Below are 24,750 nucleotides of genomic sequence, written 5' to 3'. Positions count from 1 at the left end.
AGACAACAGCGAAGCAGCAACAAGAATAGTAGGGTAAGTTTGAAGTTTGTCAAAATTGACTAAACTTCAAATAATTTTAAAAATTGGATATGTTTTTAGAGGTGCTACCAGAGGATACTTGGTGTTATTTTCTACTATGTTTGTAGTGCATAATACAAGGTACCCTCACCTGCCCAACTAAGGACGAGGTATCAACTTGTGTGCACTTTTGTCTAAGCAACCTACTATAACCCCCAAAGCATAGATGGTGGGTTTAAATTACCTGGCAGTCTTCGAATATGGAATCTTCAAGTTGTATCTAATAGACCTAATCTTTTCTTCTGTATTTTTTGATACAGAGACCTACCTAAGTGAGAGGGTGACGTTCATTCACCATACACTTTTTCACAAAAAGACTAATCAACTATGAAATCGTTCTAGTACAAAAAGCTTCTTGTTGCTTAGCTAAGCTATAATCAAAGCATGATGTATAATCTCAATGTGCAATTTCCACAGTAATTGGACTTCTCAAAGTATGAGTACCATCTGACCATACCAGCTCCCCATATTTGCGTTGATCCAAGCCAGCAAAATAAGTAGTATTCACAGCTTTAATATGCAAACTAAACGTCTCTGCCTGACCTTGGTTCTTGAATATCAACACATTTGGTTCCACAACTACTGAAATTCCCGGAGGTTGACCAACACGAGCGGTGTAAGTAGCCGGTGAACCGACATTTGTTAGCATACGAGTCAAGGTTAAGTCGCCGGAAAGAGCTGGAACTGTTATAGAAGGATAATTGAAGTCTAAAAGACTTGAATTACTTATATGTGGTGGACATATATAAGGGGCCTTGTTGAATGTGTGAATGACTTGACTATCATAGCCAGATGCACATAAAAAGTTCAAATAATCATTTACTCCTAAGTCATATATTAGTCCAGGATCTGCAGCAAGATTTGGTCTAATATGTCCACTTCCAGATGCAAATGGTGTTGCAGCTTCCTTGGTGGCATCAAGCAATGGTTTTCCTGTATTATCTATTGGATTTGCTGGAAAAAAAAGGAAGGCAAAAAAAAAAAAAAAAAAAAAAAAAAAAAAAGAGAACAGATAAAACAATTAGATACATTTGTAACACTAGATAAAAATCAGATTTTCAAAAAGGATTTTACCTATATAATAGATAGCGCAAAGATTTGTTCTGCTATTGATAAGTCGCACAGTAGTCAGTTTCTGCCTTATTATTTTAGTTAATTAATACCACTTATTTTGAGTAGTTATCTTTACTAGCAAATATTTTTTACACTATTAGTGTATGAAAGTTAAACTATTTTTAAAAAGTTAACTTATATCACTGCCGATATGACATTATTTATTACCCTTTTAGGTAACCTAAAGGTAACTGCATAGTTGCCCGTTGCCCACAATATATAAGCGGGACTAGTAACTTGACAAATATGACAGGTAGATTTATACGTGTTAAAATACACCAATAACGTAAAATGCTTTTTAGTTATTACACTGCCAAGGTAGTTTAGTTCAAATATTATTTATGTGGAAAATATAATGCATGAATTGTGCGTACATTAATTAATAACGAAGGGACTGTTAGTAATTAATATAATGAAGAGATTCTTATACGTAAATTACTTACTTTAAAATGCATTTGTCTCTAAATTGTTTATACTGTAGAGTTAATACACGTATCCTTATCTCATATTCTATCCAAATGTATAACATAATGTGAATATCGCTAAGCAGATACAACGTTGGTCAATGCGACTACCTAAACATTGCATTATTTTACGAAAAGATAATAAAATAAATATGATATATCAAACGATCACTCAGTATATATAAGTTAAATCCTTACCAGTAGTCATGAGGGCGGATCGAATGGCAGCAGGACTCCAGTCTGGATGTATAGCTTTGAGAAGTCCAACAACCCCAGAAACATGAGGACAAGACATGGATGTTCCAGACATTACATTGAAAGCTGTTCGACGATTATCAAATACTTCGTTTGAGGGGCTATTTCCTTCTGTATAGGCAGCTATAATATTCACTCCAGGTGCAGTGTTATCAGGCTATATATACAACAACAGAAATTGCAGAATTAATTCTTAATTTTAATTAATAGCCTGTTTGGTTAAGCTTCTAAAATCAGCTTAACTAATTAATTTGAAAAGCACTTTTGACGTAATAATTAGTGTTGGAACAAAACATTTTTGGCCTCTAAAAGCTTGGCCAAACGGGCTATAAGTACAAAAACAACAACGTAATAGGCAATTAACTCGCATATAATTCCATAAGCAATTAACTAGAATATAATTCCTTATTTATTACAAACCTTGAGAATTGCAGGTGTGATCAAATTAGGACCTCTAGATGAAAAAGCAGCCATAGTCGGACACTACTAAAAAAATGCTAAAAACCGACCAAAAAAAATTGATTTTTCCGACCTCACGAGGTCGGTTTCTGAAAAAAAGCGACCTCAAAACCGACCTCAAAAGTAGGTCTGGTATGGGCTGGTCGCAAATAATTAGCGACCTCATGAGGTCGGAAAAAAGCGACCACACGTGGTCGGAATTTATTATTAAATTAGCGACCTACTGAGGTTGGTTTTTGTAAAATAAAAATTATAAAATAAAAAACCATGCTTATACCGACCTCATGAGGTCGTTTTTTTTCCGACCTCATTGAGGTCGGTTTTTGTAGGTCGCTTTTCAGCAGTTTTTTAGTAGTGGGAGCAGGTTTGATACCTAATGTTGCTTTTGGTGCAGTAATCGAACCCATTGGATTGCTAGTTAAGACAAAGTAGAACTATATTAGTTTCATTGGCTACCATAAAGTAGTTATTGAACTCGTCTATGAGCAATCTGATCACTTATACGCAAAGAGCTTTAATTTTGTATACAAACGGTGTCAATAATATTTATACTGTATAATTATTTTTTATTATTGTGGATGTCTATTTTTATGAGAAAAATTAGGGTTAGTACCTCTGGGATCAAATTAGTTTTCCTTTATGAATATAGGGGTTCCCATTCATTGTAAATTCATCCTTCAAGAGAAGTAAAAGAATCCTTCTCTCTTGCCTCTTTCTCTAAAATATTCTTCTTCCTTGCTTTATTATTTTATAACATATACACTTATTAACTAAGGATTTAAATTATATATATTGACAATGTAAATTTTCTTATGCTATTAATACAACTTAACCTGTTATAATAGGTAAGTCGCTATTTAATCAGGTTAATGCAAATGATTGAGATTTACCTATAATTATCTTATATTTGATGTGATTGTGTATAAATGTTTACACTGCCAATTCATAGAGCTTAAACACTAAAATAATTACAATTTTTTTTATATTATAAACTTTAATTGATAACTTGATAAATATAGCTACTAATTTGCTATCACGAGTTAAACTACACTAATAGTGTAAGAAATATTTATACTGTAAGTGCACCTATATAATTTAAATCCATTTATGAAAGGAATAAGAATTCAAGGTATATGATAATCGAAAATGTAAAGATTCATTTACCCTTATCAGAGTAGTTTAACAAGTTATAGCATATTGGTTCCCAGATTTACCATTTTACTCCTTCTGTCCCAATTTATATGATGCACTTTCAATCCTTTTTAGTTAATTAAAAAAAGAATGATACTTTTCTATATTTAGAAATAATTTAATTATAAATTTCTCATTTTAGCATTGATAAGATGATTTACATAACACAACTATCCATGACTTGTTTTAAACCGTAAATTTCAAAAGTCTTTCCAAGTTTTTTAAACATCATGTCCAGTCAAAGTACATCACATGAAATAGGACAAAGGACGTATTAACTAACAATCTCATAAGATTTATCAATAATTATCTTATAAATGACCTGATTATATAAATAACTTTTACACTATCAGCATATAAAACTTAAGCTCAAGAAGTGACATAAATTTGTTCTTACTTGGTAGACTTGATGTAGTTGAAAATGGCAAGACCGTCGTTGTAAGAGACGTGGGAAACTGGGAGGAGATGAACGTCAGCGATGATGCCATTGCCACTCATTTGGTCATTGCAAAGTATCATTCCAACAGCACCTGCCAAAACAGCTTGTTGCCCTTTGTCTACTCTAGTGTTACCCCCCCCCCCCCCCCCTTAAACAAACCAATATCTTCCCTTTCACCTTAGTACCATCCAGTGTTGCTTGCTTACAAAGCTTACTGCATACACAAAAATATATATTACAATGAGAACTCCGGAAAGTTGTTTTTGGGTCACGGATTCAAGTTGTGAAAGCAATCATCTTTGCAGATTGTATTAGACTCGTCTACATCACATTCTTGGAGTTGCTAACACGGAATCTTTTGTGTCTTGGTGCCTTTTTGAAAACTGGGGAAAGTGATTCAGAAGGAAGCTAAACCGGATAAGTCGGTTTCATTTTCTATGACTGTGTTGGCCTGAATATAAGAATTTAAGAAATAAATACTTTTGGCACATATAAAGAATTTAAGAAAGAAATACTTTTGGCACATACAAGGTATCCTTACTTAGTGTTGATGTCATGGCATTTCTATCGCTATGTTATATAACTAAGAGTAAAATGAAAATTTTAAAAATAAAAAAGTATTATTCTTTTTGAAACATATTGAAAAGAAAAACATCATAGAAAATGGCATTAGAAGTAAAACAATAAATCTTACGCATCTTCAACCGTTGCATTTGCAGCTTTAGCTTGCTCCGCACTAATAAGTGGATACAATTTTTCCTCTGGTAATGGATAAGAAATGCTCGTTCCCTACTTGATGAAGAGGAAAAAATTATTGATATGTCATCCTCTTCATTTTATATGATAAATACTTAATTAGACATAAAGCTTAAAAAATGTTACGACTGCTCGCACATTATGTAAGTTATTTTTGAAATTTGTTGTTTTAAACATGTGATAATATTTTTAAAAGATAGAAAAGCATGTCAATAATGGTAAAAATAATAATTTATAGTTAAAAATGTTTTTAAATTTAAAAAAGTCTCATTCTATTTTGGAACCTATCAAAAAAATGTAAGACTGCCATATAAGATGAAACAGAGAAAGTTATCGCATCTTTTCTACTTCCCAAACTAAGCTTCGACACTTCACACTACTTCAAATTGGTCAATTCTTAAGCCAGATCAACCAAGTGCATGCAAATTTTCAAGTTGAAAGAGGGCCAATTAATTAAATACTACAAGATATAATACTTTACATATTGCGAAACATAAGAAATTTTGGTAAAATTTTGAACCTCGATTGTAAGTCCATTTTGAAGTTTGACATTGGATTTGAATTCACGATCAATAGTACTTGCTGCCACGGTTATCATCCAAGGTGCAACATTACTAACAGTTGCAAGATTAGGTCCTGAGTTTCCAGCAGAAGTCACCACTACAATGCCTTCTTTCATGGCATGAAATGCCCCAATTGCCGCCGCGTCCTTGAAATATGGACGTGGTTTTCCGCCTACAGAGGCGGAGATCACGTCAACACCGTCATCTATGGCGTGATCGAATGCTTTAAGAATATCAGCGTCAAAACATCCTCCTCCTTGTTTTGCTGGCCAACATACCTAGCTTGTATTCAAAGAGAAATCAAATTTATATTTACCTTCTTAATGATAGTTTAAGCTTTTAAATGCAATCAAATGCTATGATTTAATGAAGTTTAACTTCTATAAATTCAGGCGTTGTTTGGTATCTGAACAAGTTTTTTCTGGAATTATGATGTGGGGTTATAATAAGGGGATTAAATAATGACAAGATTATTTATTTGTGGAAATACTCTTCTGGATAGATGTTTAGCTCATTTGACTTAAAGATATATGTACGAAGTTTAATATAATACAAGTGTTTGGCTTTACTAGATAAACTTGTATAAGCTTTATATGAATTTTAACCTTAATTAGCTTTTTTTAAAGGACTTTTAGAGAATTTCTTTGGAGGAAGGGCATCTTAATCATTTTGTTGTGTCATTAAGGATTAGTAATTCCGGGATTGTTATCGCACATATTGTGGTATAAAAAGAATACCACGATTATGATGTAAGTATCCCAAAATTTTTTATATCGATACAAACAATATGGACGCGGTTTTCCGCCAACAGAGGCGGAGATCACGTCAACGCCGTCGTCTATGGCGTGATCGAATGCTTTAAGAATATCAGCGTCAAAACATCCTCCTCCTTGTTTTGCTGGCCAACATACCTAGCTTGTATTCAAAGAAAAATCAAAGTATGTATGTTTATCTTCTACTAATCGTTTAAGCTTTTAAATGCAATAAAATGACATAAATTGAGGCATCGTTTGGTATTTGAACAAACTTTTCTAGAATTATCATCTGGAATTATTATATGGGGATCAAATAATGATGAGATTATTTATTAGTGGATGTTCAACTCCTTTGACTTAAGAATGAGATATACGTACGGGGTATAATATAAACAACTGTTTGACTTTACTAGATAAACTTGTATAAGCTTTACTTGAATTTTAACCTTAGCTTTGTTAAAGGACTTTGGGAGAATTTCTCTGGAGAAGGGCATCTTAATCATTTTGTTGTGTCTCTCGGGAATAGTTACCCCCGAATTGTTATCCCACATATTGTGGTATAAAAAGAATATCACGATTGTGATATAAGTAATTCCGAAATAATTTATATCGGTACAAACAAAAAATCAATCAAACCTACATGGAATAAAATAATTTGACATTTTATCCTGCGGTCATAGCAGCACAAATCCCATAAAGGGAGAGGTAAGGTCTGCGTACATCCTGCTCTCTCCAGACCCCACTTGTGAGATTATACTGTATGTTGTTGTTGACTCCTAATAGTGTAATTCTTTTATATGATCAAGTCACTTAAAAGATGACTACATGTAATTATCCTTAAAAGTGATATTAGTAATTTTGGAAAATAAGGCAGGGTTACCTGTTTCAACAGGTTAAACTACACAACAATGTAAAATTCTTAAACTGTCAATCGTCTATATAAGTAAATCCTTATTTTCACGAACTTAAATTTTACACACTTGAAAATAAATTTTTCATATTATAGCACCTAAAAAATAATTACTTATAAGTAACTGTGCCAAAAAAGTAGGAATAGCAACTTGAAAAGTAAAACATGTTACATGCTTATGTATGTTAAAACATAAAGTCTTCACGTTTTTAGTGTTTGTAAATTAAATCTTTATGTTCATATTTGTTCTAATGGTTTTTAACTTTTGAAAATTAAAATTCTCCAATGTAATGGTACCTTATAAGCAGCAACTCTAGCTTTAGGTGCACCACCTTTTGCAGTTCCATTGTAGACACCTATTACACTTGCGTTGGGAACAAAGTTACCAGCGGCGGTTGACAGTGTGTGTGTTCCATGCCCTTCATAATCTCGGGGAGAGTTGTGAATACTTGTATTATTATTCCCCCACAAATCATCATATCCCTTGTGGAAATACTTTGCTCCTATAAGTTTCCTACAATTATTAAATCACAAATTAAAATCTTTTCAACTAATTATTACTCCCTCCGTCCTAATTTATGTGATATGGTTCGGATTTCGAGAGTCAAATTTTTTTTTTTTTTACCGTGAATGCGGACAGACAATTTTTAAGTTTTTTGAAAAAAAATTATTTATAAACTACATAATTTGTACTATAAGTCACAATAATTAAAGGTCATACTAATAAATTACAATCAAAGATTTTCTTGTTTGACTCTCGAAATCCAAACTGTACCACATAAATTGAGACAGAGAGGGTGATTATTAGAAAACGATCACCATCATCATTCACCTTTGAATTATGAATGTGGAAATGTATAGGTCCAGAATCATACTAGGATATAAATTATCCTACATTAAATTGTATATTTACAATAATAGTTTATTATTTCAATTTTAGTTCAGAGATGGCAAAATCAATCCACTTTTTTTCGTAATCCGTCCAACTTATTCAAAAACAGGTTGGATTATTATTCATTTGTTGACTTGAACCAACAATTGAACTCTATTACTTTTCATCGAACTATTGGATCAAACGAATCAAATATAATTAAGGGGAAAGAACGTCGCTGCCCCATGAAAACAAAATAATTACCCACTCATACCTCTATTACTTTCATGCCCCTGAAACTATTTACCCGAAATGCCCCCAAAATAGATACCAACATGGTGTATAAATATACTGAGATGGTATCACGTTGTTCATTTATTAAAAAGACACACTTTTCTCAGATTAACCTCTATGATACCTGTTATACCCCGTATTCTATACGCTGAGTTTCGTCGTAAGATAGCCGATATGAAGCTAGTAAGTAAGGTTGTTCTCAAGATTATAAGAGATTCTATATGATTATTCCACATATCACTACAAAAAAAGCGGGATTTAGCCACGCGCAACACCGTGGCTAAAGGGCACCAAAACCGTGGCTAACACAACTTTGCCACAACAGTTTAGCCACGGTTACAAGCGTGCCCATACGGGGCGTCGCTCGCGCATTAGCCACGGTTTTAGCATCCGTGGTTACCTTTATTTAGCCACGCTTGCCTTTACATTTAGCCACGGCCAAACCATGGGTAAATTTGGCTGCAGGAAAAAAGAATTATATTTGAAATTTTTAATTACCCACATGAGAACCGTGGCTAATTAAGGCATTATGCAATTTGCTTACAAAATAATCATATTTATTTAGCCACGGTTGAACCGTGGCAAATGTGCATTTTTTTTTTTTTTTTGCAAAACACAATTACAATAGGCATTCACAGATTACACTGGTCATAATACAAAAAGTATTGCTATAAAGATCAAAGTTTCAATTTCTACTTTATCATATATACCAAAACATAAGTTTCAAGCCTTGATTATACAAAAAAGATACCACAATTGCTAGCATAATGGAAATGCAAAAAGTTAGAGGTTCACCACATATTTAGTGGTTTAAATTCAAAAGCATACTATGCACAAAAGGCTAAGAAGAATCTAAGGTGAAACTAGGCAACTCACTACCAAATTTAGCTTGTAAAAACCTATGAAGAGTTGCCAAGTGATTCTCGTTTTGCACAAGGCGTTCCTTGGTCTCCACAAGTTGTTCCTTGGTCTCTTCATATCCGGTCAGCTTCCCTTCCAAGGTTTCTACATGCTTCTCTAGGTCTTCAACACGTTGATGAGGCATATTACTAGAACCACCAAGATTCACATGACTAATTGAATGTTTAGACATTCCAAAAGCAGTCGAGGGGCAAACATTACCACCTAAACCACGCACACGACCAGAATGTTCAGCTCCATATGCTTTTCCAATGGCGTCATTAGGATGAGCCAATATCTTCAATGGAACACCTAAAGTGGCAGCATGTTCTTGATCTTCAGATAGATGCTGCGTTATTTTATCCTACAAGTAACATAAAAGAAATGAGACATTCTCATACTAACGTTGCTAACATCCCAGGAAAAAAGAAAGCATTCTCACTAAATTATAATTACATTGAAAAGAATAAAATGATACGGAGACATGAGCAGGAGTCTCATTGTGCAATCTAGGTGATCACAAGAACTTAAGCATAGAAATAACTGCTTTTTATAATCATAAGCACAGCCATAGTACTTATGATTATGAAAGGCAGTCATGTCAATACTCTTTAATCTCTAGGAATCTATGTGTAGCTAAAGCAATTCTTACAATATAGTTTAATCTTGTAATGCTTCTTGCTGTTCAATTCCTAATATCTTGTTTTATTAATGATCATATTTCTGAGTTTGGATACTCCAGTATCTTTAAAAGATGGTAGATTTGCTAGTTTTTGTTTCACGCAGTCACAATAGGCATACACTTAACAGTTCGGCATAGCAGTTATCGGCTTTTAAATGTATTAATCCGCTAGCCAGCCGAAAAGATATCGGTTGGTTTGATATCGGGTTAACAATTATCGGGCGGCTAGCGGGCAGTGTATTCGCTAGATATAAGAGACAATGAAAATTAAATGTAGTCACAATGAAAATGTCCTAGTTAAAAACTGATTCCACACACTATATGGAAATCATACCTTACCTGCAAGATCTCAGTAAAGCATCACATTTAGTCTTATCATTTTATGCAAACTGAGTATTAACTTACTGAGAGATAACATTCTATGATTTACCAATGCACAACTGATTGTGCCAACTGCACTGCCAAGTTACTTTTGCACAACTCCAAAACAGGGATATAACTTGTCTGAGCAAAAGATAAAGAATAAGCATTTTCACTAAGAATTTTGAACCAATTAAGGCTTCACAACTAACTGGGTGATGGAATGTAGAAACTGAAAATTGAAAATGATAATAGATTCAATGGAGATATTGATCCTTCCTTTCCTTAGTTCTGGAGTAATTTTTTAGTGTTTGCAAAAATTGATTGACTTTTCAGTGTAGCTAAAGCAACAGTTACAAAATCAAAAATTACTTAACATCTAAAAAGATTCACTCACATTACTGAGAAAATTATCACTAGGAAATCAACATTGTAATTGAAGTTTGAAAATGGACAAGTGTTTGGAACTTACAGCTATAATCTTCCCTTCTTCATTCACATAATTGCCATTCTTTTTCAGTAAAGTTGACAAAACAACCTCACTTCAACACACAGGCCTTCCATACTTTTTCTCCTGTCATTAATCGAGTATATATTAAAAAATAAGTAGCATGCAACACATTTTATTTGGTACAATAAAGTGATTTCCAAAATAAAATCCAAGGACAAGAAACTTACCATTTGACGACCTCTCCTTGCATTGCTTTTGCTACCACCGGCATGGGGGACTTCAAGTTTACTTCGATTTATTGCATTTTGTTCATTTTGTGTACGCAATTCTCAAACATCAAATTATATATATATATATATATATATATATATATATATATATTGGACATGAATTAAGTGAGAAAAATTTTCTTTTATAAAAGAACAATTACCTTCATCTTCTCCTCTTTATAGTGATGCACAAAAGCAGTCCAATCACTAGAATCCACAGTTTCAGGAGGATTAGCAAGAATCTGTTCCTTACTTTTGCTAGGGTAGAATGTTTTATTTCTTAACGTATATTTGTAGGCCTTCCATCTATCGCCTAAAGTACGCATCACCCATTTGATTCGAACAAAGATAATCAAACTCGAAATTCTCCTTCAAATATATTTTATTCGTCAATCAATATCTAATGATAAAAGATACACTCATTGAAACTGAAAGAATTTAGATAGTTACCTCAATTAACTGCCATTGTAGGCGATTTTTTGCCTCAGGCATCCTATCCCATCTCTTAACTGATATGGGACAAATTATTGACTTTTGAGAAAGTTTGCCAAGAAATCTCACAAGCAAGTTTGAACCATTATCACATCCTTGTCCATCCGCGTTGAGTTCCACCACAATTTTTTTTATTTTTTTCCAAGTTCCAAACTCGATCTGCTTGCATCTTTTCAGTTGTAACTTCTCCAGTCAAAATATCTACCATTTTAACGAGCAATCACCATTAATTGGAAGCAAAAATAACAAAAAATGATAAAGAATAAAAATCAATGGTCAACTCTAATATGAGATTACTTTAAACCTTTAATCTTGACAAGTAAGGGCTCCTCTTTATTTTTTGAGTTAGCTTCATTGGAGCTTGAAGAAGAATTCAAGTTGTCATTACCGAATGTATGAGTTGTTAGGTTCTCATTATCAAGTTGGTCATCTAGTTGATACCCACTAATTTGTTGCTGCAAATCTTGGGAAGTTGTGCTATTGTTGTCAGCTTGCCGTCCTCGTAGGCTTTCTAACATTGCTTGTGCTGAATTCTTGCGTTTTCGCTTCATATTCTCCTGTAGGAATTGCTTTAAAAGAATTTAATACTTATAAATTACTTAAAGACACTAAAAAGAGGGAGAATGTATAACTCTTGAATTTTAACAGGCTGGACTTCCTCCGTGTGTTCTAAATATTGTTGGTTTCGGATCAACTATTTGGTACAACACTTTCTAGTCATATGGATGTGGACAAGGTCACTGAGAAACTCTTTTATTTTATGAATTAAGTTCAGCTTTTTTGCAACTTGCAGTAAAGATATATATCTGAATGGTTTGGAGGATAAATTTTACCTAATGACACATATCCTGTTTTAGAGGACTAAATGACTTTGTAGTTTATTCTGGATTAACTTGTTGAAGTGGGGATTGACAATAGCTGGAAATTAGCCTAACAATTAGCATGTGTATGTCATACTTAAGATTCTGTTTTTGCATCTACATACTTACCTAGGATAAGAAAACATGACTTAACTTACTTTTGCAGCAAAGTTAGAATAAGAAAACATGAGGTCAACTCTAATCCTTTTACCTTTGACTTCTAACTAATGCTTAGATTGGTTAATGGAAGGTAGCAAAGTTAAACAAAGAAGTGTTATGGATTCACAATTTAGTTGATAAGTAAAATAGGAGGGGAAGTAAAAGAAGAGGATTGGAAGAGGATTGCAGTGAACAATAGGGATATTAGAATACTGTGAAGATCTAATGTGATCTCTAGTAAACTAATTAATAATGAGTTCCCTTAGATATACACTTCCCCTTTCTTTTGTGGAACTAAATTACCCTATTCCTATTCCTAGAAACACCATTAATGTCTGCTGGACATATCTTGAGCCATGAAGACTTTAAGCTCAACACAAATGGGGATATTAGAATTACATAAGTCAATTTCTTATGTGGTCACAAGTGGTTTTGATCGCACTATGCTTCCGAAACAGGAAAATCCCACACAAACTCTAAGAAGTGTTCACAACTCACAAGTAAGAAGCAAAGTCCAAAAATTGGACTACACCATCCGAGAATTCATCCGATCTAATTGGCTTTGCAATCCAATCCAACACTTATCAATCATGTTGGAATGAACATTTTCATTGACTAGATGGGATCATCAAGTATATACTATGGTTTTCACACCAGAATATTGATCAGAAATTAATCTAAGATGGAGTATACATGGACACTCATCATTAATTTATAGTTCCAAAGCTTCATCAGGACAACCGGACGAAAAGATACCGATCCAGATTGCATGACAAGTTCAAGAGTAAAAGACACAAGACAAAATAAGCCCTCAGGTGTGGTGGAAGCTGCCGTTTTCGTCCATTCAGGGTATAAATCAGTAAAACCCCAATGGACTTCCACTCCCTCATTCATGGTCTAAATCAGTACACATCAAAATTGTATCATTCTCCATCGAAGGAAAATTCTTAGTGGTCATACTAAGTGGATATAATTTCTTTATAGTGGTCTGATAAATCGTGATACCCATATCAGATAGTACACTTACTATTGTCTCTTCTCTCACATTCTGTCATACCTTTTTTTCAGTACCATTAAGATAGAACTTTATCTTATTATTAAATTTCACTTTCCTGGAAACTATTGTAGTTAAATTTCCTGAAGTTGAATTCACCCACCTCGAGAACTCACTCTTCATCTCAATCTCAAATGATCCATCAAGTCCTCGAAAGCTCGAAGATCTCTCGATGTTAAAACAAACACTTGTTGCTTTCCATTTTTCTTCATCTCATCATTTAGTTGAAAGAGCATCAGAAGAAAAAAATGCATATTAATAACACATAGCTATAGGAATTCTCTCCGGCATTTCATTCCACACAAAATTTCTTTTAGGATAATATTTTCTTCTTAAGTATCGAACACAAGAAAATAATTAAGAATCTCACTTATTTTCCTTCATACCAAACACACCCCTAACCAAAACTCTGCCTAAATCATCAATACAAGTCCGTTTCTATTAGCAGCTAAATCCTCATTTTAGGCATAAACAATAGAATCCTTAAAGCATGGTGTCTAACAGTATCGATTAGCACCGAATGAAGGCTTGAATCCAAATAGGACAAAAAGATTAGTAAAGGCATGTTGAACATCCATTTTCATGGTAACATAAACAAAGTAAACCGACAAGACACTATGAACACATTTCAATTTTTCAGAACTGAAAAGAAAAGGAGAAATCACTGACATATATAATACAAAATTTCAGATAACCCAATTAAAAAAAAATCTTCATTCATGACTAGTATGAACAATAAGAAAAAAAAAAACACCAAATTTCTTCATGCATAGGGAATTTTCTTTCCAAAATCATTCCTTTCCCTAGATACTTCCAAGATTTTGCACAAACACAAACCCTAAAAGGAACCCATTGAAGATTGAACAAAAAATTTTGACCTTAAAACCCTAGGTAGCAAAGATTTGTTACCTGGATTAAGTGATTCTACCACTTTCCGCTACTATTTGAAGCTGGGGACAATGAAGCAGACGAATTTTTTGGTGAATTAGTGGGATTTTGGGTGAAGCTGCCGATTTGGGTATAGGGAGTTTTTGATGAAAGAGGAAAACAAAAGCAAAATAGAAAAATAAATGGGGGCAAATGAAAAAATAAAGGGAGGGAGTAAAATTTAGTACCCGCCTAATTTTCCCACTGAATTTTAGCGTCGGTTTTCACATCGTAGAGAAAGTTGTATTTTTTTGTTAGTTTTGCCATGGTTTTTGGAACCGTGGCTAAAAGGCGCTTTTCTGGTAGTGTATGCGGGAGTTTAAGTTGTGTATAGCAAGTATCGGAAGAATTGGAGGCGAATTAAACCAGAAAAGAATCTGAGTTTTTGCAGCAGAGCAACTCGACGGTTAAGTTGACGAACCGTCGACCCTACCGTCGAAAAACTCTGCGAGATTCAGGGGCTGCCGCAGGTCGACGGTGGCGAGTTGACGAACCGTCGACCTTGCCGTCGAACTGCAGGCGGTGAAATTTTTTTCTCTCTCCTATAAATAAGAGGCTCATGACTTGGAACATTATTTCACCCAAAAATTAGAATCCTCTAAATCCTTCAAGTTCTCTCTACACTCCCGATTCATCCATACATTTCCTAAGCCAAATTTAAGTGAAATTCAAGCTTTGGAACCCTAAGTTAATCCATGGGTGATGATGATCTTTGCTCTTAATTAATTTTATGGTGGTTTTGGTTTGAAACAAGGTTGGGGAAGCTAGGTTTCTTAAAGATTGAGGTATGCTCTCTCTCTCTTTCTTATATTGAGTTCATTTGGAGATTAATAAGTCATAAAAGTGAAGAAAATGGTGGTAAGAAAAGTTATGGGACATTGTGTTGGAATTGTTGATTATGAATGGAATTTGGAAGGAATTTTTGGATTGTTTTACGTATAAATTGTTTATAATATCTTAAATATGGAATTATTAATGTTGTTATTGTTGTTGGAAGTTGATTTGAAATTTGGTGGAAGTCAATAAAATAGGGGAAGTGCTGCCCAAATTTCACTAGCCCATTAGTTACTCTAGTTTGAACTTCTGAGTGTATTCAAGACTTAATCTTAGTCTGAATACTCTTGAATGTAGATTTGCGAACTTGGGAGGAGAACGTTAAGTAGTTAAGAAGACGTAAAGGTATGTTAAGGCTAACCCTTTCTTTCTTAAGGCATGATTCTTTTGTTGTAAACCTTCACACGATCTCCATAATATCCCAATTCCTAAAAATGTCAGGAGTTCATGATTCTCAAGGCTCTTATGATATTGTTGATAAATGCTCTTCATGATGATGATGATGATTTCATGTCCAAAGATGCCAAAACTTATAGTTCTTGATATTCTCATGATGTTATTGAGCTTGTTTTATGAATATTGGCGTTTACTCATTGTTGTTGATCTCATCTTATGATATTTGTTCCTTCAAGGTGAGATATAGTGATGATGATGATTCCATGATGATACATCGGAGTCTACCGACCTTACGTCACTCCGATAGATTTATGGCATTTATTTGGGCTCTCGTGCATGCTTTATATATATATATATATATATATATATATGTATGTATGTATGTATGTATTTTCTCACATCGAGCCGCGCTATAGTCGGCGGGGTACGATAAGTAGATGTGCACACCACTGCAGTGGGTATGTTATGATGATGCCTCGGACGCGGGATGATATGATATATGGATCGGGCTGCACGTTTCGCAGCACTAACATTTATGGATCGGGCTGTACGTTTCACAACACTGACCATTATATTATATATGTATGAAAAATATTTTTTTTAAAAGCTAAGCATGCGTGATATCCGCCTTGAGAGGCAATCAGATGTACAGGTTATTTCTCGTATCTCACGCTTCTCTCATATTTTTTTTATTATGTTGTTAGTCTTGTCTTACATACTCAGTACATTACTCGTACTGGTGTCCTTTTATTTATGGACGCTGCGTTCATGCCCGCGTGCCCGCAGAGAGAGAGACGGACCAGGACCCTTGGTCGCTTTCATCGCATTTGCACGCAGCGCTCCATTTGTCCCGGAGCTACGCTTGCCCCGTATTATTCTTTTGTGTACATATGGGTATAGCGGGGTCCTGTCCCGTCCTTATGATGTTTTATACTCTTGTAGAGGTTCGTAGACAGATGTATACAGTTAGATGTTCAGTAACCTTATCGATTCATGTTGTTGTATATCATTTTTGGCAGCCTTATCGGCTTGTACATATGGACATAGTTGATGATGTTTATATAGACGTGTTTCTATCTTTGACCTCATACTCTTATAGTTATGATACTTATGAGTTAGCCATGCGGTCCACCCAGATATGAATATGGGAAGTATATTTAGAGGTGCTCGGTAGGTTAGCTCTGGGTGCCCGTCATGGCCCTCCGGTTGGGACGTGACAATACCATCATCTCATTTACATATATTGTAATAGTATCGTGGAGGACTGCTTCAGTCCTTCAATGAGACACTCCTCGATTCTCAGTGATACCATCGTGGTATGTAAATATATTGAGACGATATCATGGAGGACTGCTCCAGTCCTTCTCTTAGTCCTCCATGATACCATCATGATATATAACTATACTGCGATGATATTGTAGAGGAAGGGTTTTGGGCTAGAGGGTACTCGGGTAAATATTTTCGGCCGGTTGGGTAAGCAGCGGAATTAGTTTAGGAGGAGGCATGAGCGGATAAATATTTTACATTTTAGGGATATTTTGTGTTGTTTTCCCTATAATTATATTAATGATCCGATGGGTCAAAATGCAACCCAAATCCAAATATACAAAATCAAAATTATAGATTGAGAATTATGAAAGTTTGAAAGAACCTAAGTTAATTATGTAAGAAAAATACATTAGTTTTCACATTATTTTTCTTTCAAAAAACAACATAAAAAGGAGGGGAGATTGGGTCGTGCGGATTGAATTGTGACCCGTTACTTATATGTTGGCGCTTTCAACATGTTGGATCATTAATTACTCGCTATTGATCTGTCCAAATTTGACCCGACCTACTCATTTGCCACTTTTAGATTGGTAGAAACTAGCATGTCCTTTGAATAGAGACATACCGAAAAGTATTATTCTGGGTGAAGCAACTTACCCACCTGCTCCCATTCCACTGTTTTTCTCCAACTCGTTTCCCTTGCTCTTTTTTTTCTTCACATTTTCTGTTTTTATCAAACTTTTAAACCAATTTTATTATATGGAGACCATAATTCGTTATGATATTTTTGAGTAATTATCATAGATTGTCCTCTAACTTTGAGTTAATTATATAAAAATATTTTATTTTTATGATATAAAAGGTCATTCAATTTTAAATTTATCACTACACTTTTTTTTTATTTTTTTCACTTAAAAATCATTCAACTTTAAAGTTTACCACACAATTATTTTTCTATTTTTTGTCACATAAAAGTCATTCATGCAGTCAAGTTAACTAAAAAGCAAATTTCACCTGAATTTTAATATTTTGCATGAAAAAAATTACACGGCGTTCCAAAATATGTTAGTTACATTTGGGATAAATTTGAAACCTCCCACAATAATTTGCTTCATAACACTAATTTAGCTCTGGTATACAATATTACATTTGCTTTCCTTATTTTGATTTCTTTGTGACAATTCTAACTCATTATCAGTAATGTTAAGAAAATATGATTTGACTATTTTTCCCTTATTAATATACCCATTTGTATAGTAAATGTCATAAACACCTTTTAAAAAAAAGAGAAAAATAAATTTTGTGGGAACTTTAAAGTTGGATGGCTTTTATGTGATAAACAAATAGAAAAGTAATTTTTGTGTGATAATTATTAAAGTTAGACGATTGTTATTGTAACAAAAAATAGAAAAATAATTTTTGGATGACCACCGGTAAAATTTGCAGATATATTCTTCAGTTTTACTAGTTTTTCAGTTCTTTCAAATTTCAATTTTTTTTTTTTTGGTCAGTTAAATGTCTGTGTGGGTATCATGTATGTATCAAATTAGACACCTTAAAACTATTCAGGTGCTCAATTTCAGATTTTTTACTTACCTTAACTATTTCTTTTTTCGAATAATAAAAATAGAGGAAAAAAAATGATGATGGATTGATTACTTGAATTCCATAAAGAAGATAAATTAAGGAGGTGGTAAAGTATGGTAAAGAAGAAAGGAAATAGGTGTTTGACTGTTTGAAAGTGGGACCTACAATACTATTCCATTTGTCAATAAAGAAAGACATCGAACAAGTATGAGTTGGCAAGCTTCACATATAGTAAAACTTTCAGACATACCTATCGCAAGAAAATGGAACCTTATCATCATCATTTTGACAAGAACCCTTCCATCTTGATGGAATGGGCCCATAGCCTTGGTCATTAAAACTTGGATTTTCAGGCCAAACACCTAAGTGAGGTGCAAGGTGATATTAGTATGATCACCTCATTGAAATGTAAAATAAGGCTGACAAAAAAAAAAAGAGTAAATACCTGTGTCGAGATTTCCAATGATAATCTTGCCTAAGCTTGGCTTTTCCCCACAAAGAACCTGACATGACCACACCATTTTCTTCCAAAGATAGAAAATCCCATGAACGGAATGTGTGTAAGTCTCTCATTTCATTTGGGAAAACTGATATCACTTTAGGATGCACTGCAATAATAACAGAGAGTATCATTTATTAAAAAAAGGATTTTTACACAGTACAGCCATCCATCAAAGTAATAGTAGGAAATATATATATATTTTGTATATTAATCTATAATATACATAGTTTATACATACTTTGTGTACATTTGACTAGTAGTTGTAATTATTTTGGCCGAGCGGCCAAATGTGTTAAATACCCACCATCTGGTTCCAGAGACCATCGCATGGAAAGTTATAATTGAAATCTTTTTATTGGGCTCTAACTTGTAATCTCGCAATTTCTAGTCTTATGTATATATCCATTCTATATATAACATATGATTGACATGTAGACAACACGTGATTTTACTCCCAATTTCTAGTCTACCACACATGTAAACAAAAAAAAATGTCGTTGTAGGATATTGAAGTCTAGGCTTTTCTATTGGTTAGTATGATTGGTACTTGGACATTTACATGAAAAGAGGGACATCGCCCACGGGTTGGATAAATTACACTGGCAATTAATTCGACTTTCTATGACTTAAAACAAATCGGATATATAACTTTTAGTATAAAATGAAAGCAAACAAAACTAAAATGTTCCACCCCGCAACACATGCAACGGGACTTAATCTTTTCTCTCTTCTGAGTTATCATGATTTCCTCAAACGCATAGGAAAAATGGCTCTCTTTGGATGATGAAATCGTAGCAGATGCAACATCAAACACCGTCATATATATGAGAAACCGTTATTGTTGTTCCTCGTAAAACAATGTCTTCTCCGAAAATTTCATTCTTGTTTCTTTTTTTTCTTTTTGTTCTCTTTATGGACATCACCAGCTTCTGCAACCAAAAAGGTAATTTGTGTAAATCCTATCTTTTATAAGTATAATTTTTTGCAGTCATGATCTGATCTTCTAAGTCCCAAAAAATGAACTATTTAGGTTAATATCGTCGTAAAGAAGATGAATAACGTTCATATGGGTCAAGAATATTTCTTCTTTTGTTATTAACCTAAATAGTTCATTTTTGTAGAGTTAGAAGATTATGATCACAAAAAAATTATAGAACAAAACGAAGAAATATTCTTGACCCATATGTGGTCGGTTTTATACAATATATCCACCCTTAATCAGAAAAACTTTAGGAATTAAAAATGTCTTGGATTTTAAGCACTATTTCCCCTTTTATAGGCCAGTCTTTAAACTTTGTCTTGGTTAGTCCAATGAGCTAAATTTCACATTTAAAGCAGTTGCACTAGTTTTTCTTTTTGCAGACAAATTTAGCCATTGTTTAACTGAGGACAAAAATTTAAATAGTAGCCTCCAAAAAAGGGCAATTTACGTGAATACCTCTAACTTCTTGGTATTGAGCGCTTTATCTCTTATTGGACTTATGCGGCACGAAATCAGATTAGTCGGGCTAGTGAATTCAAATACAAATATATAAAAAAAGAATATTTCTTTTACATAAATCAATATTCTTCGAATGCAGTCTTACGTGGTATATATGGGATCGCACTCGCATGGCTCAGCTCTTACAAGGGCAATTCTCCAGAGGGTATCAGATTTCCACATTAATTTCCTAGCAACATTCTTGGGAGGGTATGAAAACTTCTATACGAACAATTTTGCTCAAAAGTTTATCTTACACATTTATTTAAAGAAATGTTTCACTATCATATTTCTTCATCCAGCAAAGATAAAGCAAAGGAATCCATATTTTATTCATATAGAAGGCGTATTAATGGTTTTGCAGCTGATTTGGAAGAGAAATTTGTATCTCTTATTCAATGTAAGTAGGAGTAATATTTAATCCTCCCTCTGCAAGTTTTTACTTGCTAAGTAATCACTAGCATTTCCATTTTCATCCATTAAATAATATTTAGCTTTAATCACTTGAAAAGTCTATTTTAAATTGTCGAGTTGCAAATAGAATTAGCTACTAATATTTGATTTTAAATTAGTAAATGGTAAGAGGATAAAATGACGTGTAGTCTGCTGTAAATCGTATGTATGTATAGAAAATGCCATAATAATCCAAAATCCAAGGATGCGCATGCATGGCCGACACCCAATAACCCTCTTTGCCGAGCGAACCATACTTAACCAAAGCTTAACCATTCAAATTCACTATAAATAGAGCGAACCATATCTAAATCCGTATGTAATTCACGAGTATGCAGATCAAGCTAATTAGGACATGTGAACCAAGTACACATGGAAATGAGTTGAAAAAATTACGCATCGCGAAATTTGGCCTGGGTGTGCCGCACCTTCAATAACCTATAGATTTTTAGTCTCTAAATGTATGGCTTGGTGCGCCGCACGTGTGGTATTTTTTGACAGTTTGAGTCGATTTTGAACTAGAAGAAGTCGGTCGGTCCAAAGTCAAATTCTCACACTACAAGTACAACTTTTCCACGTTGCTTTCTCTTTTACTTGGTTATGTCGTTGTTTGTCGTTCTTTTGCATTAGAGCATTGCAAAGCTATCAGTTGTACAAATATTTATGAAATATATACAAATAAAATAGTTTATGTTGTATGTTTGCCGAATATATGTTATTTGTAGCCAATGTACTAGCGCAACGGACATACAGTGACATATACACGACATATAATTAAAAACATTATTTTATGTTATTTTCTATGCGAATTGTATGTTTTACCTTGTTGGCATTACATGATCAGTATATGTATAGCTTAAGCATTCTTTGTATATGAGTTGTATATATTAGTGTATATTTTGGTTTGTAATAGTTTTGGTTCAGTTTATTTCATTTACACTGTTATGTACTCTTACTCGGCACTTCAACCGAGAAAAGCCCAAACTATAGAAGGCATCTCAAGTCGGGTGAAAAGACACAGATTCATGTTTTCTCTTTCCACGAAATGAAATCTTCTTGTTCTCTCTTCTCTTTTGGCAAAGTTAGGGTTTCATTATCATTGTTCTTCTTTTTTTACTCGATTCAAGAGCTTAACATGGTATCAGAGCAGTTCAATCGAAAGATCTAAGGTTCCGCAATCGTCCGATATTACCCTCGAGTTAGGGTTTCAAGTTTTTCTTCATCTTTCTAGGTTCGATTTGAAGTTTTCTTTGAGTTTTTTTTTTTTTTTTTTTTTTTTTTTGTGATTTCCGCCATTGTAGACGCACCTTGGTTCTTCAGGTTAAGAAGAATACTGGTAACATCTTTTCAACTTCTTGATACGTATAGAAATAGTGTGTCTGAAGGTTTTTTTTGCCATTTCTATCGATCGATATTTAGGGTTTTTTTTTGGTGGTTTCAATCTGTTCTTCGTATTCATCTACAATATTGTTGTATTAGTCGTTTAGTATGGGTACTCCAGCAAACAATACTGGTAACGTTACTAATTCGAGTAATACTGAAGGATTTATAGAATTGACCCTAGATCCATCGCATCCCTATTACATTCATCCATCTGAAAACCCTAGTTATCAATTAGTCCCAATTCTTTTCAATGGAACTGGTTTTGCCATATGGAGGAACAGTATGGTGACTTCATTATCTGCGAAAAATAAATTAGGTATGGTAAATGGTAAATACCCTAGGCCTGAAGAAAATTCACCTTATTCTGAATTCTAGGAAAGATGTAACCATATGGTGAAGGCCTGGATTACTAATTCACTCTCAAGGGACATAGCTATCAGTATAATGTGTCTTCCCACTGCCAAAGATGTCTGGAAAGACATAAATGAAAGATTTGGGCAATCAAATGGGTCTAGGTACATTCAAATACAAAGGGAAATTAGTTCTACTAGCCAAGGATCTTCTGATATAGCTGCTTATTTCACAAAAATGAGGAGTCTTTGGGATGAATTGAATTGCTCCTATGTTGGGCCTGAATGCACTTGTGGTGCTTTGCCTAAGTTCATCCAAGACCAGCAGCTATTCCAATTTCTTAGTGGGTTGAATGAGAGTTTCTCCACCGTGAAAAGCAACACTCTCATGATGACACCTTTATCTTCCCTCAGCAAGGTTTATTCATTGCTTCAAAATGATGAAAGCGGTATGAGGCCCAACTGGATTTCTGGAGATTTCACCGCCTTCTCTGCTTCATCCTCCTCACCTAGACCTCACACTAATTTCAACCAGCATCATAACACCAAATACAACCAATATTCTGCTTCATCCTCCAACAGCAAACCTTATTAACAAAAGGTTGCCTTCAACCCCAACAACACCTCAAATAAGAACCCTTCTACCATGTATTGTAATTATTGCAAAAGAACTGGGCATGTCATAGGAAAATGTTTCAGACTACATGGTTTTCTTGCTGATTTCAAGTTCACCAACAATAAGAAATCTTCAGCAGGATGTGTACAGTTATCAGATGGCTCTAACTCTTCCATTTCTCTTCCTATTATGCCTGTTCCACCCACTCAGGACTTCTCAAGCTATGGCTATACCCAGGAGCAGGTTCACCAAATTATGAGCCTATTCAAACAAGCTCAGTTGTCCCCCAGCTCCCAGGGGACACACTCTGGTGAATCTTCTGGTTTTGCCAATTTTGCAGGTTTTGTGCAACAGTACTGTGTTTAGTTCTACTGGTTACATTGTGTGTGCTTCTTCTCAATTGGGAACAAATCCTTGGATTTTAGATTCAGGTGCAACAAATCATATGACACCTCACAAACACCTTTTACACAAACTTCAACCTTTGTCTACCCCTTTCCTTATCACATTACCAAATGGATACAAAGTAAAGGTTGTGTCAACAGGTTCCCTGTACCTTAGAGATGACCTCACTCTGCATAATGTCCTCTTAGTACCTTCCTTCCATTTCAATTTAATTTCTATATATCAACTCCTCAAACAGTTACATTGCTTAGCAATATTCTCTATTTCTGCTTGTCATTTGCAGGGCCCTTCTCTAAAGAGGCCACTGGAAATTGGTAAAGCTTCAAATGGGCTGTATTACTATCAACATGACACCAACTATCCATGCAATCCAATTCAGCCCACTATCTGCAATTTTACTCCCAATGCTACTGTTTCTGTTTCTGCTTGTAATGCTTTTACTCCTGTTTCTACTTCTGTTTGTACTGATTTCTATCATGCTCCTGCTTCCACTTGTAATGTTGTAAACACTACTCCTTCTCATTGTAATTCCACTACTGCTATTAATAAAGTGGACCTGTTTTGGCATCAAAGGTTAGGCCATATGCCTTTCCACAAAATGAAATCAATTCCTTTTATTCAATCTCAAATTTCTCCCAAACAGACTTTCACTTGCTCTATTTGCCCCTTGGCAAGACAACAAAGATTATCCTTTCCCCAAAGTCACATACACTCCACAGTTCCTTTTCAGTTAGTGCACATTGATACTTGGGGTCCTTACCACACTCAGACTTATAATGGATATAGGTATTTCCTCACTTTGGTGGATGATTTTACTAGAGTCACATGGACCCATCTCATCTCTTGTAAAAGTTGTTACACCCCGTATCTTCGAAGAAGCACTTATCAAATTTGAAACATGAGTACGTTGAGTTATGGTTAAGTAAAACCACTTTGAAATATAAGCAAGCATGATCAAGTACATTTAATGAGTGAAGAGGTGTGTATATAAGGTATACCGGAAGGTTTTATAAGGAAATGAGGAAGAAATGAAGTAGTACGACTTTGGAAAAAGGATGGGTAATGTTTTGTGTGAAAATTCTGGTCCAAATTGGGGGACGAATATCTCTTAGCATATGAAGTGTTTTGAAGTGAAACAAAAGCCTAAAATGAAGTTCGTCGAGTCTAGTTTTC

General features: G+C 34.3%; 2 protein-coding genes, 2 long non-coding RNA genes and 1 pseudogene across 5 annotated transcripts; 2 read left to right on the top strand and 3 right to left on the bottom strand.

Annotated features, from left to right (window-relative positions):
• Positions 1-475: 475 nt before the first annotated feature.
• LOC132054270 (subtilisin-like protease SBT5.4) lies at positions 476-19,048 on the bottom strand (annotated as a pseudogene).
• Positions 8,415-11,086, bottom strand: LOC132053607 (uncharacterized). Its single transcript, XR_009414186.1, has 3 exons — positions 10,769-11,086; positions 10,563-10,664; positions 8,415-9,412 (listed from the first exon to the last, which is right to left on the bottom strand). It is a non-coding gene; the product is annotated as an uncharacterized LOC132053607 (long non-coding RNA).
• LOC132053605 (uncharacterized) lies at positions 11,224-14,586 on the bottom strand. Of its 2 annotated transcripts, XR_009414184.1 has the most exons (3): positions 14,285-14,586; positions 11,607-11,859; positions 11,224-11,503 (listed from the first exon to the last, which is right to left on the bottom strand). XR_009414184.1 is itself a non-coding variant. In XM_059445692.1 (2 exons), the coding sequence occupies exons 1-2, from the start codon at positions 11,851-11,853 to the stop codon at positions 11,391-11,393; spliced, it is 360 nt and encodes a 119-aa protein (XP_059301675.1). In that variant the 5' UTR covers positions 11,854-11,967; the 3' UTR covers positions 11,224-11,390. The 2 variants fall into 2 exon arrangements, 1 of the variants encoding a protein (XP_059301675.1); XM_059445692.1 differs by lacking the exon at positions 14,285-14,586 and having other exon boundaries at positions 11,607-11,967.
• A 545-nt stretch (positions 19,049-19,593) lies between the features above and the next one.
• On the top strand, positions 19,594-20,801 carry LOC132053606 (uncharacterized). The gene is made up of 3 exons (XR_009414185.1): positions 19,594-19,833; positions 20,471-20,580; positions 20,673-20,801. It is a non-coding gene; the product is annotated as an uncharacterized LOC132053606 (long non-coding RNA).
• Positions 20,802-22,596: 1,795 nt separating this feature from the next.
• On the top strand, positions 22,597-23,151 carry LOC132054269 (uncharacterized). Its single transcript, XM_059446312.1, has one exon. The coding sequence runs from the start codon at positions 22,597-22,599 to the stop codon at positions 23,149-23,151; it is 555 nt and encodes a 184-aa protein (XP_059302295.1).
• The last annotated feature ends 1,599 nt before the right edge of the window (positions 23,152-24,750 follow it).

Source organism: Lycium ferocissimum, chromosome 4 (assembly GCF_029784015.1).
Source record: "Lycium ferocissimum isolate CSIRO_LF1 chromosome 4, AGI_CSIRO_Lferr_CH_V1, whole genome shotgun sequence".
Taxonomy (NCBI): Eukaryota; Viridiplantae; Streptophyta; class Magnoliopsida; order Solanales; family Solanaceae; genus Lycium; species Lycium ferocissimum.
This window is presented reverse-complemented; position numbering and strand designations above follow the sequence as displayed.

Coding starts and splice junctions, on each gene's coding strand:
- LOC132053605 (XM_059445692.1), bottom strand. CDS start 11,853: ATGAAGCGAAAACGCAAGAATTCAGCACAAGCAATGTTAGAAAGCCTA. Junction 11,504..11,606: donor CTTACTTGTCAAGATTAAAG/GTTTAAAGTAAT, acceptor TTAAAATGGTAG/ATATTTTGACTGGAGAAGTT.
- LOC132054269 (XM_059446312.1), top strand. CDS start 22,597: ATGGTGAAGGCCTGGATTACTAATTCACTCTCAAGGGACATAGCTATC.